General features: G+C 42.0%; 1 protein-coding gene across 3 annotated transcripts in view; it reads right to left on the reverse strand.

The window, feature by feature from the left end:
• Window positions 1–265: 265 nt before the first annotated feature.
• LOC138770287 (death-associated protein kinase 2-like) overlaps window positions 266–14733 on the reverse strand; it is a 92682-nt gene continuing 78214 nt past the window's right edge. For all 3 annotated transcript variants that reach the window (XM_069949270.1, XM_069949268.1, XM_069949269.1), the window contains 8 exons: window positions 13608–13737; window positions 12041–12089; window positions 11043–11069; window positions 7553–7705; window positions 4512–4557; window positions 4062–4151; window positions 3863–3946; window positions 266–2094 (listed from right to left, as the gene is read on the reverse strand). In XM_069949270.1, the coding sequence (XP_069805371.1) occupies window positions 2014–2094; window positions 3863–3946; window positions 4062–4151; window positions 4512–4557; window positions 7553–7705; window positions 11043–11069; window positions 12041–12089; window positions 13608–13737 (660 nt within the window). In that variant the 3' untranslated portion in view covers window positions 266–2013. The remainder of the gene's footprint in view (window positions 2095–3862; window positions 3947–4061; window positions 4152–4511; window positions 4558–7552; window positions 7706–11042; window positions 11070–12040; window positions 12090–13607; window positions 13738–14733) is intronic.

Here is a 14733-nt window from a genome sequence, read left to right on the forward strand (position 1 = left end):
TATCAGCAGGTTAGATTTGTCTACGTGTTTGATATCCTACCCCTTTTGTATAAAGAGAGATAAGCCACCACCAAAGCTGTCTCTCTGTGTCTTAGCTCACCTCTCCCCATGTTTTAAAGAACCAGAATACCAGACAGAATGTGTTATAGCAGAGGCATACAAGTAACACCTTTTATATAAACAGTACTACGGCCATTATAGGACCTCATGGGAGGTTCTCTTAATTTCCTGCTTAGACATGGTCAAATGAACACAAAAAAAGAAGAAGATTTTACACTTCTTTCCTTTAATACAAAAGTCAGATAAGTAAACAGGACAAGCTCAATCATTACACTTCTGGCTCCAAAAATATAACTTTATACCATGATTAAAAAATGACACACCCTAAAGGGGCCCTCCGCTTTTATCTACATAAATTGTCTAATTAAATCTTCTGCAACTTTATCATATACTTTATGCTTTCATTTCTCATCATTTCAACAGGACTAAAGGCCCTCATACACCTTAGGGTCCTATTACATGGAGTGGCCAGATCGGACCGATATCATACCCTGTAATAAAGACAACCATCAGCCGAGGAACCGATCATTGGCTGATCATTGTCTTTCATCAAGTTTAAAAATCATAATATTTAGAAAATAATAAAGCTAAACTTACCTCTCCATGCTCCCCACTGTCCTTCTGGCTGCTCAACGCACCTGCTGCTGGCAAGTCTAAAGCAGTCTCTGAAGTCAAAGGCCACTCAGCCAGTCACTGGCGCGATAGGCTAAGTAGCCTGGCTAAGTGCCACTGTCGGCTGCGGTGAGCAGGGATAAGCCAGAAGGACACCAGGGAGGATGGACATGCAAGTATAACTTTAATATTTTTTACATATGCAGGAAGGGCTGCACGGACATTGTTAACAATGTCTGACCAGCCCTTGCTGCATGATCGTCGAGCCGTGTAATAGACTCTGTGAGCGAGTGCCAATCTAGCAGATCATTGCTCGGTTACACTGCACATTGGACTATGTAATACGGTCCTTAGAGTTTAGTCTGCTGTACCCACCACTTGCTGGGGGTTTACACGTCAATCTAAGGTGTATGAGGTTTTCCCGAATGACCACCAACAGAGGCGATCGGTGGTAATAGGATCAGTCATGATGGAAAATCAGCGCCCAACACCTCTGTTCAAGGAGAGATAAGTCGCAGCCAGAGTGCTCTGGCTGCAGCTTACCCCTCCCGTCCCCATAGAAAACAGGAACACTTTGCTGTGCCGAACGTTTCTGCGTATGAAGAGGAGGGACAGCAGGAACGATAACTGTGCGACTGTCAGTTATTCAAAGTGTATGGCCACCTTAAGTCACAATGGGCTTTCAGCTCTGAACAATAGTGTCTCCTTTCACTAACAGTAATTTGTGTAACAAATGGTGAGAAATGGAGACAAATAGTATATTAGAATAAAAAAAAAAATTTTTACATAAAATTTTATATAAAATTCTTTTATTTTTATTTTACATAAAACCGGAGAACTCCTTTAAACTCAAAGGTTCAAAATGAATTATAACTAAAAACAACATGATGTGACCTGTGTCATGACAACACACTTAGTATTCAAAGTCATATTTAAATTACTGAAGGGTCTTTAGGGTAAAGGTTACCACTATTCCCTATATAAACGTGCAGCTTCATATATAGAAACAAAAAAAAACAACAACTCATGAACATAATATTTGCACATCAAAGCATGACTAGCTTCTGCCACTGTCAAACCATGATGTCTGCACAGTTGCCCGGCAGCACACAGTTAAGCCATACCACATGCTGGTTTAGTTGAATCACATGCAGGCAGATCAGTTGCCCCTGGGATCGAGGCTAAGACATAATAAAGTCCATCTATGCCTCCTTCTAGTATTTCAGTAGCAGTACATCTCCATTTTCCCAAGTGTCTCCTTGGGTCTTGTCTGTATCTTCAGCCCACTGCTTGTGGACAACTAGACTGTTTACTATTCAGGAAGGAGGGCAACCATTTGTCTCAAGAGCAGCTGCTAAGACGCCTACGTAGAAGAGTGGCTGGCTTTGTCTTCTCGTCCTCCTGGTCACTTTCACACTGCCTCTGCAATACACCAGGTACAGGGATAAATGTGATAAATGTAGCAATGCCGTGCTACCTCTTCGTCCCCCATCTGCCTAAATGGCACAAACTTGATGAAAAAGTGCACATTATTTTCAAGATTGTGCTAAGCGCCGAGATTGATACATGCATAGTTGCCAATATTTGACAATTGTTTCCAGTGACACTTTAGCGTTGACAACAAGGGGTATGGCTTATTGTGAGTGTGGTCTCTGCTGGGTGTGGCCCATTGTTGGGAGGGTTTGCAGGTGTGGCTTGTCACCAGTGTTTTGGGAGCACTTCAGTATCTGGTCCCCAGTATATTACACAGCCCAGTATCAGGTCCCCAGTATATTACACACCCCACTGTCAGGTCCCCAGTATATTACACACCCTAGTGTCAGGTCCTCAATATATTACACTCCCCACTCAGAGCAGCATACAGGCTGTGACCCAGAGATAGCTCTCTACTGAAGGACTGTATATACTAGTAGTTTGTGCCCATATGATGCAGCTGCAACCAATATTATCATACTACTACCCCTTCATCATCATACTACTACCACCACTTCATTCTCCTACCCCTCCGTCATCATACTACTATCCCTTTCATGCTCCTGCCCCTCCATCATCATACTACTACCCACTTCATCTGTAATTAAAACAAACAACCAAACAAAAAGCTATACTCACCTGTATGGTTCCTCTAGTCTTCCAGCAACTCCTAAACTTAAACTCCTGCGAAAAAACACCCTTCATGGTCTAGTTTGAGTGACAGTCTAGAGACTTAATCTGGGGTTCAGGTTGAGCACTTGGGTGTTTGTACTTGTTTGTGTTTCCTGATTCCACAATATGGAATTTAATTTAGGTATATACTGACATATTTCAGTGGGTTTATTGTGCACATTTTTTTTTATGACTGGAGTATAGGGGATCAGAACCCAGCTTAGCTGCATATGTTACCTGTGCTCATTACAGATATTTGGGTCTTTTTATTTTAAGCAAGTATGGGATGGTCTTTCTCTGACCTAAAGAAATCTTTGCCCCGGTGAATAAAAGCATGGCTACCACTGTAGTCTACATTAAATTTATAGGGACAACAGAGAATTGTTAGGTAGGGAATTGTTTTGAAAGTATTGGTGAAAAATCAGGGTGACATAATTCATCATATATTTGAAAGGCAGCAGTGGTCACGCCTCTTTAATGTCATGCTTCACCTTCTTTTTCTTAAATGGGTATTCTAAACTCTACTAATATAGTTATACATGTAGAGCACGTAAAGTTAAATATTATTTGCAAATACATTCATTTAGCAATCTTGGCATCTCCTCTTGATATGCTGTTCTTTCACTCCCATTGTTGACAGCTGATTGTCTAGGTTACAGACCAGCTATATATTCACCAGCCAGACCACTGCTTTTAGAGCAGAGCGGTGGTCTGTAACCTAGAAAACAAGCTGTCAACAATGGGAGGGGAAAGAGCAGCATATCAGGAGAAGGAGGCAAGTTTGCTAAATGATTGTATTTACAAAAATATTTATCTTGACAAACCCAACAAGTATAACTATATTAGTTGAGATAAGAATATCCCTTTAAGTGCATACCATGGGGTAAATCCACCAAAACTTGCAAATAACTACAACCAGTGACCCCTGCTTAGTCTACAATCCACGTCCTCCTTGCAGCGCCATGTTTCACACTACAGTTCTACTTGTTTAGTCTGGCTGCTGTGTAGAACTAAGGCCAGTGCATAGGTTTACTTTGTTACTTACCAACTCCTCCTCATCTTTTGCAGGATTACAAAGCAGCTTCATTCGGCAGAGTCTGTTACAGGCTGAAACCATGTTATAGGAAAGCTGAAGAAAACAGTGATATCACAATCAATGATGTGGTTAATCAGCAATCTTGCATGTCTATGGGCTAATGGAAATCAACAAATTTCCCTCTGTTCAAAAACATCAAAAATCTTACCTTCCATTTCCGTCGTGCATTAAACTTTCTGAAATTCTTTATATTGATGGAAGATCGACTCCTGTTAGCTGCCTGCTTCCTGGTCAGTGGCTGCATACAGAATTAGTACAAAGAATTAGATGCAGTGTGTTTGTTTAGTACAGTACTACAATGCCACCTTCTGGCTAAATGAAGGAACAGCATACACTCAAAAGGGAAGAAAAAAACAACAACTCACAGTGTCAACATTATTTTTGACATAGATATTACAACAGCAACTATATAATCTGTATTGTTATTTTTGCCTTGTCTGTGTTTTTTAAATTGATTCACACTCACTTTAATACACTCCAAAACCATGTAGTACCCTTTATCTTCCAACAGGAGGTGAAGCATGAGACCCTCATATGAACAAACACAAACAAGCCTTTTTATTAAAAAAAAAAATATATACATGTATATATAACCAACCTTAATCCAAGGATGAATGAGACACTCCACTGCGGTCATCCTATCCCTGCAGACAAAAAAGGGATGATTACATAAACTGAAAGATGTGTATGAATATCTACCTGTATAGTAGGTATAAGAGTTTTCTTATGGTCTGATAAAGCACAACTTGTGAATAGTTACTGTTCTTCTTAGTTCTCATTTTATACGGCTACTGATAATGAATAATTGCACTTCTGTACTGCATGATATACATGGCAGGTGGTTATTTGTTAAGGGTACAAACACACCCACCATATACACAGCGTTCACACCTACAGGATCTGCAGCTGATTTTCTGCAGCAGATTTCCCTTTAAATAACTGAACACAGCATCAAATCTGCTGCAGATCTGCTGCAGATCCTGTAGGTGTGAACGCACCCTTAATGTGTTTTCTGTTTTTTTCCCTCTAAGAATGTGTATTGCCTGAGGATATTAACCCCTTAGCGACCCATGACGTATCTTATACGTCATGGTGCCGCTCGGGGTGTTCAGAGCGGGGTCCCGCCGGGACCCCGCTCTGAACGGCGCTGATCCCGGCTGACACGTGCAGCCGGGCAGTGCCTCTATTAGCCGGCGCGAGTCCCGTTGCCGCGCCGGCTAATTAAGCCTCTAGGTGCAGCTGTCAAACCTGACAGCTGCACTTAGAGGCTTCAAACCTCACGTCCCTGGTGTCTAGTGGGACGGATCTCCCCCCCGCGATGCGATCGCGGGGGGGAGATCCGTTCTTCTGCCCGTGCCGGGCCTCAGCGTCGGAATGACGCTGATCCCGGCTCGGCAATAGCAGCAGGCCATAGTAATCTATGACCAATCTAATCGATCTTTGCTGTGTATATACACAGCATTGATCTCTTTGAGAGATCAGTGCTGTCTATATACAAGTCCCCCAGGGGGGCTTCTAGTTACAGTAAAAAAAAAGTAAAAAAGTGTTTTTATTAATAAAAAATCCCCTCCCCTAATAAAAGTCCAAATCACCCCCCTTTTCCCATTTTATAAATATAAATTAATAAATAAATAAACATATTTAGTATCGCCGCGCGCGTAATCGCCCGAACTATTAATTAATCACATTCCTAATCTCGCACGGTAAACGGCGTCAGCGCAAAAAAATTCCAAAGTGCAAAATTGCGCATTTTTGGTCGCATCAAATCCAGAAAAAATTTAATAAAAAACAATCAAAAAGTCGTATATGCGCAATCAAGGTACCGATAGAAAGAACACATCATGGCGCAAAAACTGACACCTCACACAGCCCCATAGACCAAAGGATAAAAGCGCTAGAAGCCTGGGAATGGAGCGATTTTAAGGAACGTATATTTGTTAACAATGGTTTGAATTTTTTACAGGCCATCCGATACAATATAAGTTATACATGTTATATATCATAGTAATCGTAACGACTTGAGGAACATGCATAACAAGTCAGTTTTACCATAGGACGGACGGCGTAAATGCAAAACTCCCCGAAATCAAAACAAATTCGTTTTTTTTTTCAATTTGACAGCGCAAATGATTTTTTTCCAGTTTCGCAGCATATGTTATGGAAAAATAATGCCTGTCATTGCAAAGTACAATTGGTTTCGCAAAAAATAAGCGCTCATATACGTCTCTAGATGAAAAAATGCAAGCGCTATGGACTTTTAAACTTAAAATGGAATAAGCAAAAGCGCAAAAACGAAAATAGGCTTTGACCTTAAGGGGTTAATAATAAAAAACAATACTTACCGTCCTTGTTCCCCCCAACACTATTGTCCCCATGGTGCTGGCCCTTTTGTACAGCACCTGTGTTTGGGGCCAGTGTGCTCAGCCACTCAGCAGGTGAGGTGGGCTATTGCCGGCCCCAAACACAGGTCGTGTTGTGTAAAGGTATGTTCCCACTACAGAATATGCGGAGAAATTTCAAGTGGAGGCAGCGCAGCCTATCCAATTGGCTCCAATGATATTCTCAAACTCAATCCCCCGTCCGCCCAAAGAATTAACATGTGCCATAATGTTTGCCCTATATTGTAGTACAATCTTATGATACATATGACTTGTTGATTGCTTTCATTTCTTTTTTTTTAAGGCAAATTAACAAAATACAGGAAGTCTAGTATACTTTTTTAATTTTTATTTTCAGAGCATTCACCATGTGGGATAAATAATATTAGATAATAATATAACCCTGATCATTATGGATGCAGTGATTTTTTTTATCTTTGATATAACAATTATTTTGTAAGCAAAAATTGTGTAGTGGTATTTTATGTTATGTGGGGGGTATATTTCATATAATAAAATTATATCTTCCAAAACTTTTTTTTTTACTTTTAATTAGCCCACAAAGGGACTTTGACATGTAATCTTTTGATTGTTAATATACTACACTGTATTATCCTGTCAGTATAAATGTTGATAGGAGATCTAAGGAGAAGCTGCCTGTCACTGCTGCTCTGTACGGCAGCCTCTGCATGGCAAGCGTTTGTTACCGTTTGCTCTGCTAGTGATGTTAGATTTTTTTTTTATTATTTGCAGTTTAGATTATTTATTTTAAAATGTGAAATGTTGGTTGTTCCTAATTTTTAATACAGAGGATTTTTTTTGTATATTTTTTATTTAAAACGTTTTTACCCCACCCAACCGCTTGAACAGCACCCAACCGCTTGCCGCTCAGTGTCATTCTGCCATATGCTATCACACCTTGCCGGTGTCATGATGTAATATTCATGACATGCCTGAAGGCCTTTAGTAGACCACTGGCTGCTGTGGCAAACAGTGACACAACTTAACCGTATCTGTTTCCTATCACTCAGCCACTTACCCATCTAGACACATTTTGTGTGCACTCCGTTAATTCCAAGGCTCTGCAGTAAACCCCCACCAATATCCTTTTTGCCCCCTGTCTTTTGAATTGGAGGTAATTCAATAAGATGGAAATACCACTTTAACATTAGGCCATCAATGTAAATGAAACCAGAAATACTTTCTCTAACTGTACATGGCTGATAAAACAGACACCTACCTGGACCTACCAGAGACCTACCTGGGGTCTTTAACTAGCAGCTGCTGAATAAATTCCTTGGCCATGTCACTGGTGTCTTTAAAATATCGGTCATCAAATTCGTAGTTCCCCGACACCACATTTGTCAGTGTTTCTTCATCTGTTTCCCCTTGAAATGGCGACAAACCACTAAGTCTGCAAGAGAAAAGACTAAAGTTACCACACTATACCCCTTCCACAGTAATGACAATAGGAAGCTAATGGGGTTCTTACATTACTCATAACAGTTGAAAATGAAGGTGGCTTATACAGCCTAGGTATCACAAAACCACAAACTGACCCCACTTCTTTTATTTTCATATTCACATATAACAATAGATGACCATTTGAATATAAAGAAGCTATATATACACACAGATTCTACATATCAGTAGCACCATTCATGAACACATGTATATGGATCCAGAAGGTGTAAATGTGAACTGTGCTTCAATAACATGGATGTCGCCACCCCAGTGATCAGCTATGAATGGCCTATCCTGTGAATAGGCCATCAATTGGTTTTCCTCTGAAAAAACCCTTTAAGTCCCTGTGGTAGCCTTTATTCCAGGGTGATGATCCAAAATGCCTCCCTGTTTAGTAGCCTTCAGAGGTGAGAGAACCTTGAGTACACTTGGGTTCGTCTGAGTCCAAGCACCCTGCATTTGACTACCAGTGCCTGGAGAAGTTGGCTGGAGGCCTAGGACCCTATGGCTGTACCTATGTTTTCTGGGACTCCCTAGGGCTGCAGCCGAATGTTTGGGCTGTTAGCTCAGGCAAACCTGTCTCAGTACCTGGCCCTGATCTGTAAAAATAGCCTTCCATCCCTTTACTGCAGGATAACATCAGTGAACGTGAGGAAGTTATAATGCACACAAACAGATCTATGTTTGCCCAAGAAGAAAAAGACTATTTTAATAAGTTTGCACCGTCCTAAGTCTATATTAAAAAAAAAGAAACAAACACATTTCCAAATAATTCCCACATTATGTTCTCTTCTGAATATGAATCCTCAGATGGTTATACCAATTTATCTGAGGACAAATGCTCAAGTGCCAAGGAACGTACCAGAAAAAATCCCCTCTCTCACACACAGGTGCCAAGGAACGTGCAACACCATGCCAAACCTCCACATAATATACACTAAAGGGAGAATCAGGAGAGGAGGATATACAATCAAGAAGAGATTTACCATGAATACTCACTATAAGAAATGCAAGGAGATCAGTATACTGTGCTAAATATGTCTGCCAATATCCTAATAAGGGCTCAAATCACAATACAGTGGTACCTTGGTTTAAGAGTAACTTGGATTGAGAGTGTTTTGCAAGAAGAGCTCACAGTTTTTCAAAATTGTAATTTGGTTTAAGAGCATTGCTTTGGTTTAAGAGCTCCCTGTACTGGGTGGGAGGGCGAGTGGAGGAGGTGCATGGTCTGCATAGCGAGGTCTACAGCACTGTACTCTGACCCAGGAAGTCTCCCTCACCTTCCAAATCATGGCATATCCACTTCAGGCTGGGGCTTGCATGAAGGGACAGGACATAGCTGTTTCCCATCTGTATAGAGAGGATTCTGTCACTGTCTTCCTGCACATTTCTGTGATTCTCACTTCCTGATTTGTTTTGCATGTTATTCAGAATAAAAAAAAAATCATTATTTTTGGGGTGGGGAACCAATTGTCTGCATTTCAATAATTCCTTATGGGAAAATTTGCTTTGGTTTAAGAGTTATTTGGATTACAAGCACAGTCCCACAACAAATTATGCTCTTAATCCAATGCACCACTGTACTTACTAAATCTCATTCCTGACAAACATTTCAATTTTCAGCAGACACCTACCATTAATGATCGATGTTGTGATTGATAGCGACTACAGAAACTACATCGTAATATACTGCATCAGTGGAGGTCCAGGGGGTCTGGTCAGCACTCTTCACTAGGCCTCTATGCCTGCCATGACAAATCTGCTAGAACAGCCTTCCATGCAGTAGTTCCCACATGGCTTAAGTTATATAGATTTGTAATTTACTTCTATTCAAAAGTCTCAAGTCTTCCCATACTTATCAGCTGCTGTATTTCCTGCAGGAAGTGATGTATTCTTTTCAGGCTGACACAGTGCTCTCTGCTGACATCTCTATCTGAGATAGGAACTGTCGAGAGCAGCAACAAATTTTCATAGAAAACCTCTCCTGCTCTGGACAGTTCCTGTCTCGGACAGAGATGTCAGCAGAGAGCACTGTGTCAGACTGGAAAGAAAACAACATTTCCCGCAGAACATACAGCAGCTGATAAGTATTTGAAGACTTAAGATTTTTAAAAAGAAGTAAATTACAAACCTATATAACTTTCTGACACCAGTTTGAAAAAATGAATAAAAAGTAAACAAAAATTAACTTCTCTGCTCAAACAGTCCCAACAAGAACTCACAGTCCAGAAAACAACCTGCCACATAACTCCACAGGCAGAAAAAGCAGGATAGGCCACAAAACAAGACGATGCACAGTTTTTTTTTTTACTGTTGTTGTTTAAAGTGTTCCTGCTTTCTTACAGAAACAACACCACTCTTGTCCTCACTTATCCAACTGGCCAGGATTCAGTTAGACCTGCTTTGCCTGACTTTTCCCTGTCCAATGACTGACCTCTGACTGCAGGGATTGGAACACAAAATGCCAGGTTCATTCAGGTGACCGCTGACTGGCTGCTTTCAGATAAAAGCAGATAAAAGCAGTATACATGTAAAAGCAGTAGAGAGCCATACAGTTTCATGGCGGTATTATTGAGTTGGGAATATAACTGTGATGACACTAAACATCTCTATAGGACTAGAAAGAATTAATACAATGTGGTCCAAATAAGGAGCACAATCTGCTGCGAGCATTGTTAAAAAGAACAATTTAGCTACGTCCTTGGTATCATTAGCACTGAGCTCTTCTGGGCTGAGGACCAGGATTGTGTGTAGGTCAGAACTACTTTAGGGTACCAGTAGCGGATTATAATAGGGGCGTTCCGGGCGGCAGCCCGGAGCCCTGAGCTTCTGGGGGGCCCATGACCACCCAAAAAGACTTATACTTTCAGTGGTGTACTGTCTCCTGGCTACACTTCCGCCATGATTTGCAAAAAATCACAGTTTTTTATGGCAATTTTGCACAAATCAGGACATAATGACATTATCTATACTGTACTATGAACGCCAGGCTAGTGTTGCCATAGTTACAGTGGGGTGGGGGGGCCCAGGCCTGGTGAACAGCCCGGGGCCTATGGAAAAGTTAATCCGCCCCTGTAGGGTACTATAGACACATGTACATTTACACATGATGAGTAGTAGATCACAAATCTGAAAAATTTACATGATCATGAGTTTCTTTGCTTCACTGAAGGCTGAGGCTAGAAAACTATTCAAACACCCACCATTTCAAATTAGGTTTATTTGCAAAACATACACGTTTTCTGCTGTTTTAAGAAACATTCATCATTGTTGGTGTGTGTACTTACAGTATATATGTAATAACTCCAATACTCCTGTAAAACAAGAAACAGCACAATTAAGATTAAAAAAATACATATCATTATGGCATCATTGTTGGCTGTAGCTATGCCTGCCATGAAAAATCTGCTATAACAGCCTTCCATGCAGTAGATCCGACATGGCTTAAAGGGGTTATGTGAGGAACTAAGAGGAACTATCAGTAGGTTAGATGATTCTAACATGCAAATAGCCCACTATTGTGAATGCCTCTTCATCCTTGGCACTGTTCCCCTTCCTGTGCCTCCCCATAGCGCCTATTCACCCCCAGCCACCTACCTCCTACTAATTATAATCAACGGGGGCTGGATCTTTGCTATGGGGGGGGGGGGGGGGGCGGAGCAGTGCTCCTCTGGTCTTACCAAAGAAGTAAATGACTAAGTGCACAGGAACGGCACAGAGGATAAAAGGTAAGAGGCATACCTTCACCTTGGGCGTCATTATAGGGGGCTATCAGCAGGTTAGATTCATGTAACCTGCTGATAGTTCCCCTTTTAAGTCTATCCTGATAAGGTTTAAGACCTTTATGGCATAAATCTGCATAAATAAAGCAGTGGATAACTGCTCTGGGACACTGTACAAGGATTTTTTAACCTGACAAAAAGTGTTTGCTTGTTCATTGCTGGGCTTATTACACAGGGCAATATTGACCGGTTCGGCCAATAACTGCCCCTTGTAATTGGGTCCTTAGTCCTTAGTACTTATCTAATTCCAAATGCAGTATTAATATTACGGGTAACCTCTGTATGGAATGGAGTAGATAATAATGCTATGCCATACACCAGAAAGGTATTACAAAATATTTGAGCCTGGCAGAAGCCAGAATGACATATGGCAGATGGATACATCTGAGAGCTTTTGCAGTATGTACAGCAAACATCACTACAGAGCAAGTTACCTGTATAATTGATTGAGTTAGTAAGTATCATGGTGTGATGTCAGTATATGTAGGCTGTAAAAAACTTACCACATATCTGTCGGTGGTCCTAATGGTTCATAATTTATAACTTCTGGAGCTGTGTAACAAACACATTTAATCAATGGAATTACTTTTGCCTTTGATTTGTCAGTAATTGTGTTTTGTCATATTCATATATTAACCCTAAAGGACCCTGCCACATTGATAAATCTGGCACATTTGAAGACTGTCTACTCTAAGGGTGGTATTACACGGGCCGAGCAGGGCCCGATAATACCTGTAAACGAGCAGCGATCTGCTAGATCGTTGCTCGTTTACTGGGCCTATTACACGGCCCGATAATCGTTTGACAAGAGCTGCAAGGACATCGTTACCGATGTCCTTGCAGCCCTTGCTAAACTGGCATACATTACCCATCCACGTTCCAGGGCTGCTCCTGCCGTCCGCTTCTCCCAGGGTCCCGTGCTCGCTCTAGCTTCACAGCGGCCTGTCAGCTGGTAGGCCGCTCAGCCAATCACAGGCCGGGACCGCTGCGGCCTGTGATTGGCTGAGCGGCCTATCAGCTGACAGGCCTCTGTGAAGCTAGAGCGCGCGCGGGACCTCGGGAGAAGCGGACGGCAGGAGCAGCCCTGGAACGTGGATGGGTAATGTATATCGTTAATCGCCGGCCACGCACCGCTATTACACGCAGCAGTGCGCGGTCGGTGCCCGACAAAAATAGGGTCTAATGCCCCTATTCCACGAGTCGTTTGGAGGAGCTCGTTTGCTCCTCGTTCCCCGCTCGCTGCCGCCGCTATTCAACGCAGCTGCAGCGAGCGGGTGAGTGCGGGAGGGGCTGCTCGGAGGATCGCTGATCGTCCGGGCAGCCCATAGGATATAGCAGCATCTGCTGCCGACGATCCTATTCAACGGAGCGACGGCAGCAGATCGCTGCTATGTCAGTCGCTTGTTTTTCAACATGTTGAAAAACAAGCGACTGCAACGATCAGCCGACATGAACGATGTCGGCTGATCGTTGCACTCTATTCCACGGGACGAATATCGTTCGTAGCGGCCGATATCGGCCGAATACGAACGATATTGCTCCTTTAAACGACCCGTGGAATAGGGGTTTAACCTATATCAACGCATGCATTTATTACATAGAGCGATAATCGGCCGAATCGGGCCAATTCGTCCGATTATCGTTCCGTGTAATAGTACCCTAAGGGCCCGTTCACTCTATGGAATTGGCGCCGAAATTCCGCACGGACTCTGCATCGATTCCGTAGTGTATACGGGCCCTAAGTTTGCACACAGAAAGTTTTAGTAAATCTGAGCCATTGTGTAGGCCTGCTCCATCAATATATATTGTACAAATAAAAGCACAACTACAATTAGATTTATTCATTAAGACCCACCCCTGAGGAGCTTCCTATAGCAGCTGGTGGGAAATTGTACTGCCAATTTGGTGGTTAATACCCTTGATAATCCTGTCATGAATTAGCAGACCAAATTCAGTTCACTGGAAAATCTACTTTGAAAGGTTCAGTGGTGCAGGCCTTGAAATTACAAAGTAGCTCTTGAATATTGTATGTGTGGGTAATGTATAGAGACCGCTGTGCCTGTACATTACCAATATACTGAGGTGTCCCACAGAGGCTCTTAAATACTGCTCCATCTTCAATTTTTTGGGCCAGTCCAAAGTCGATAATTTTTATCTTTGGGTGTGGCACATCTTTCTCTAATAGCATAATGTTTTCAGGCTAAAAGAAAAATAGAGACAATGGAAAGAAATTTAAAAGAAAATCTTTTATCCTGAGGCACAATGGCAGTGAGGAGCAGTATGTAAATGATTCTCTGATGCTTTCCGTGCTGTAGTTTATGGGGTCAGGATTCTACCTATGTCTGCCACTCCTTACATACCCAGATCCTAGTATCACCTCATAGCACACACACACCCGACAAACTCGACCTAAACTAAACCCAGTTTAAACCAGCGGTGCACACAGGATATTTATATCGGCACAAAGTGTGTGTGTGTGTAAGTGTGTTAGTATACGCATATACCCCAAAGCCAGGCCTGTATTTGGAATTAATGTGCCCTAGGCACTTTTAGTACTGGCACCCCAAACCAACGCCTCTAGGAACAGGGGAAGTAAGTGTTGGGCTGTGCTCCCACATTGCATTTACGTTAAAAATAATTAATGTGGAAACACTGTCTTTCAACACTAGTCATCAAAGCATGTGTCATGGTGGCCAGGTGTAATGATACCCACCACGGACACACTGGCATTGGGCTCTGTAAAGGTAGCACAATGTGTGGGAGCAGGTGCGGCAGAGAGTAATGAGTCCAGCACAACACGGATAACACTTTACTTGAATACTCTTGAGTGCAATACAGTCATAAGCTTTGTTGTATATGAAAGTGTGCCAAAAAATAGTGAGAACAGTGTGTGGCACACAGGCTAGTGACTGGACAACAGATAACAGTGGAGCATACCTTCAGCTGTACACAGAGACAGGGGGGAGTGAGACACCCAGTGGTGATGGTGCAGAAAGACACCTAACAGAGTTACCTTTTGACAGGTGGAGCAAGACTTGTACTGGGAAACTACATCTGCACTTATTTTTACATTTTGTATTGAACATAGCCTTAGAAGAGATATTTAAAATGTGATATGAACTGTATCTATGCTGCTAAGGGAGTTTTAATGGCCTAAGCAAAATGGCATTGTCATGAACATGTTAAAAAAAAAAGG

The sequence above is a fragment of the Dendropsophus ebraccatus genome, chromosome 13 (assembly GCF_027789765.1).
Source record: "Dendropsophus ebraccatus isolate aDenEbr1 chromosome 13, aDenEbr1.pat, whole genome shotgun sequence".
Lineage (NCBI taxonomy): Eukaryota > Metazoa > Chordata > Amphibia > Anura > Hylidae > Dendropsophus > Dendropsophus ebraccatus.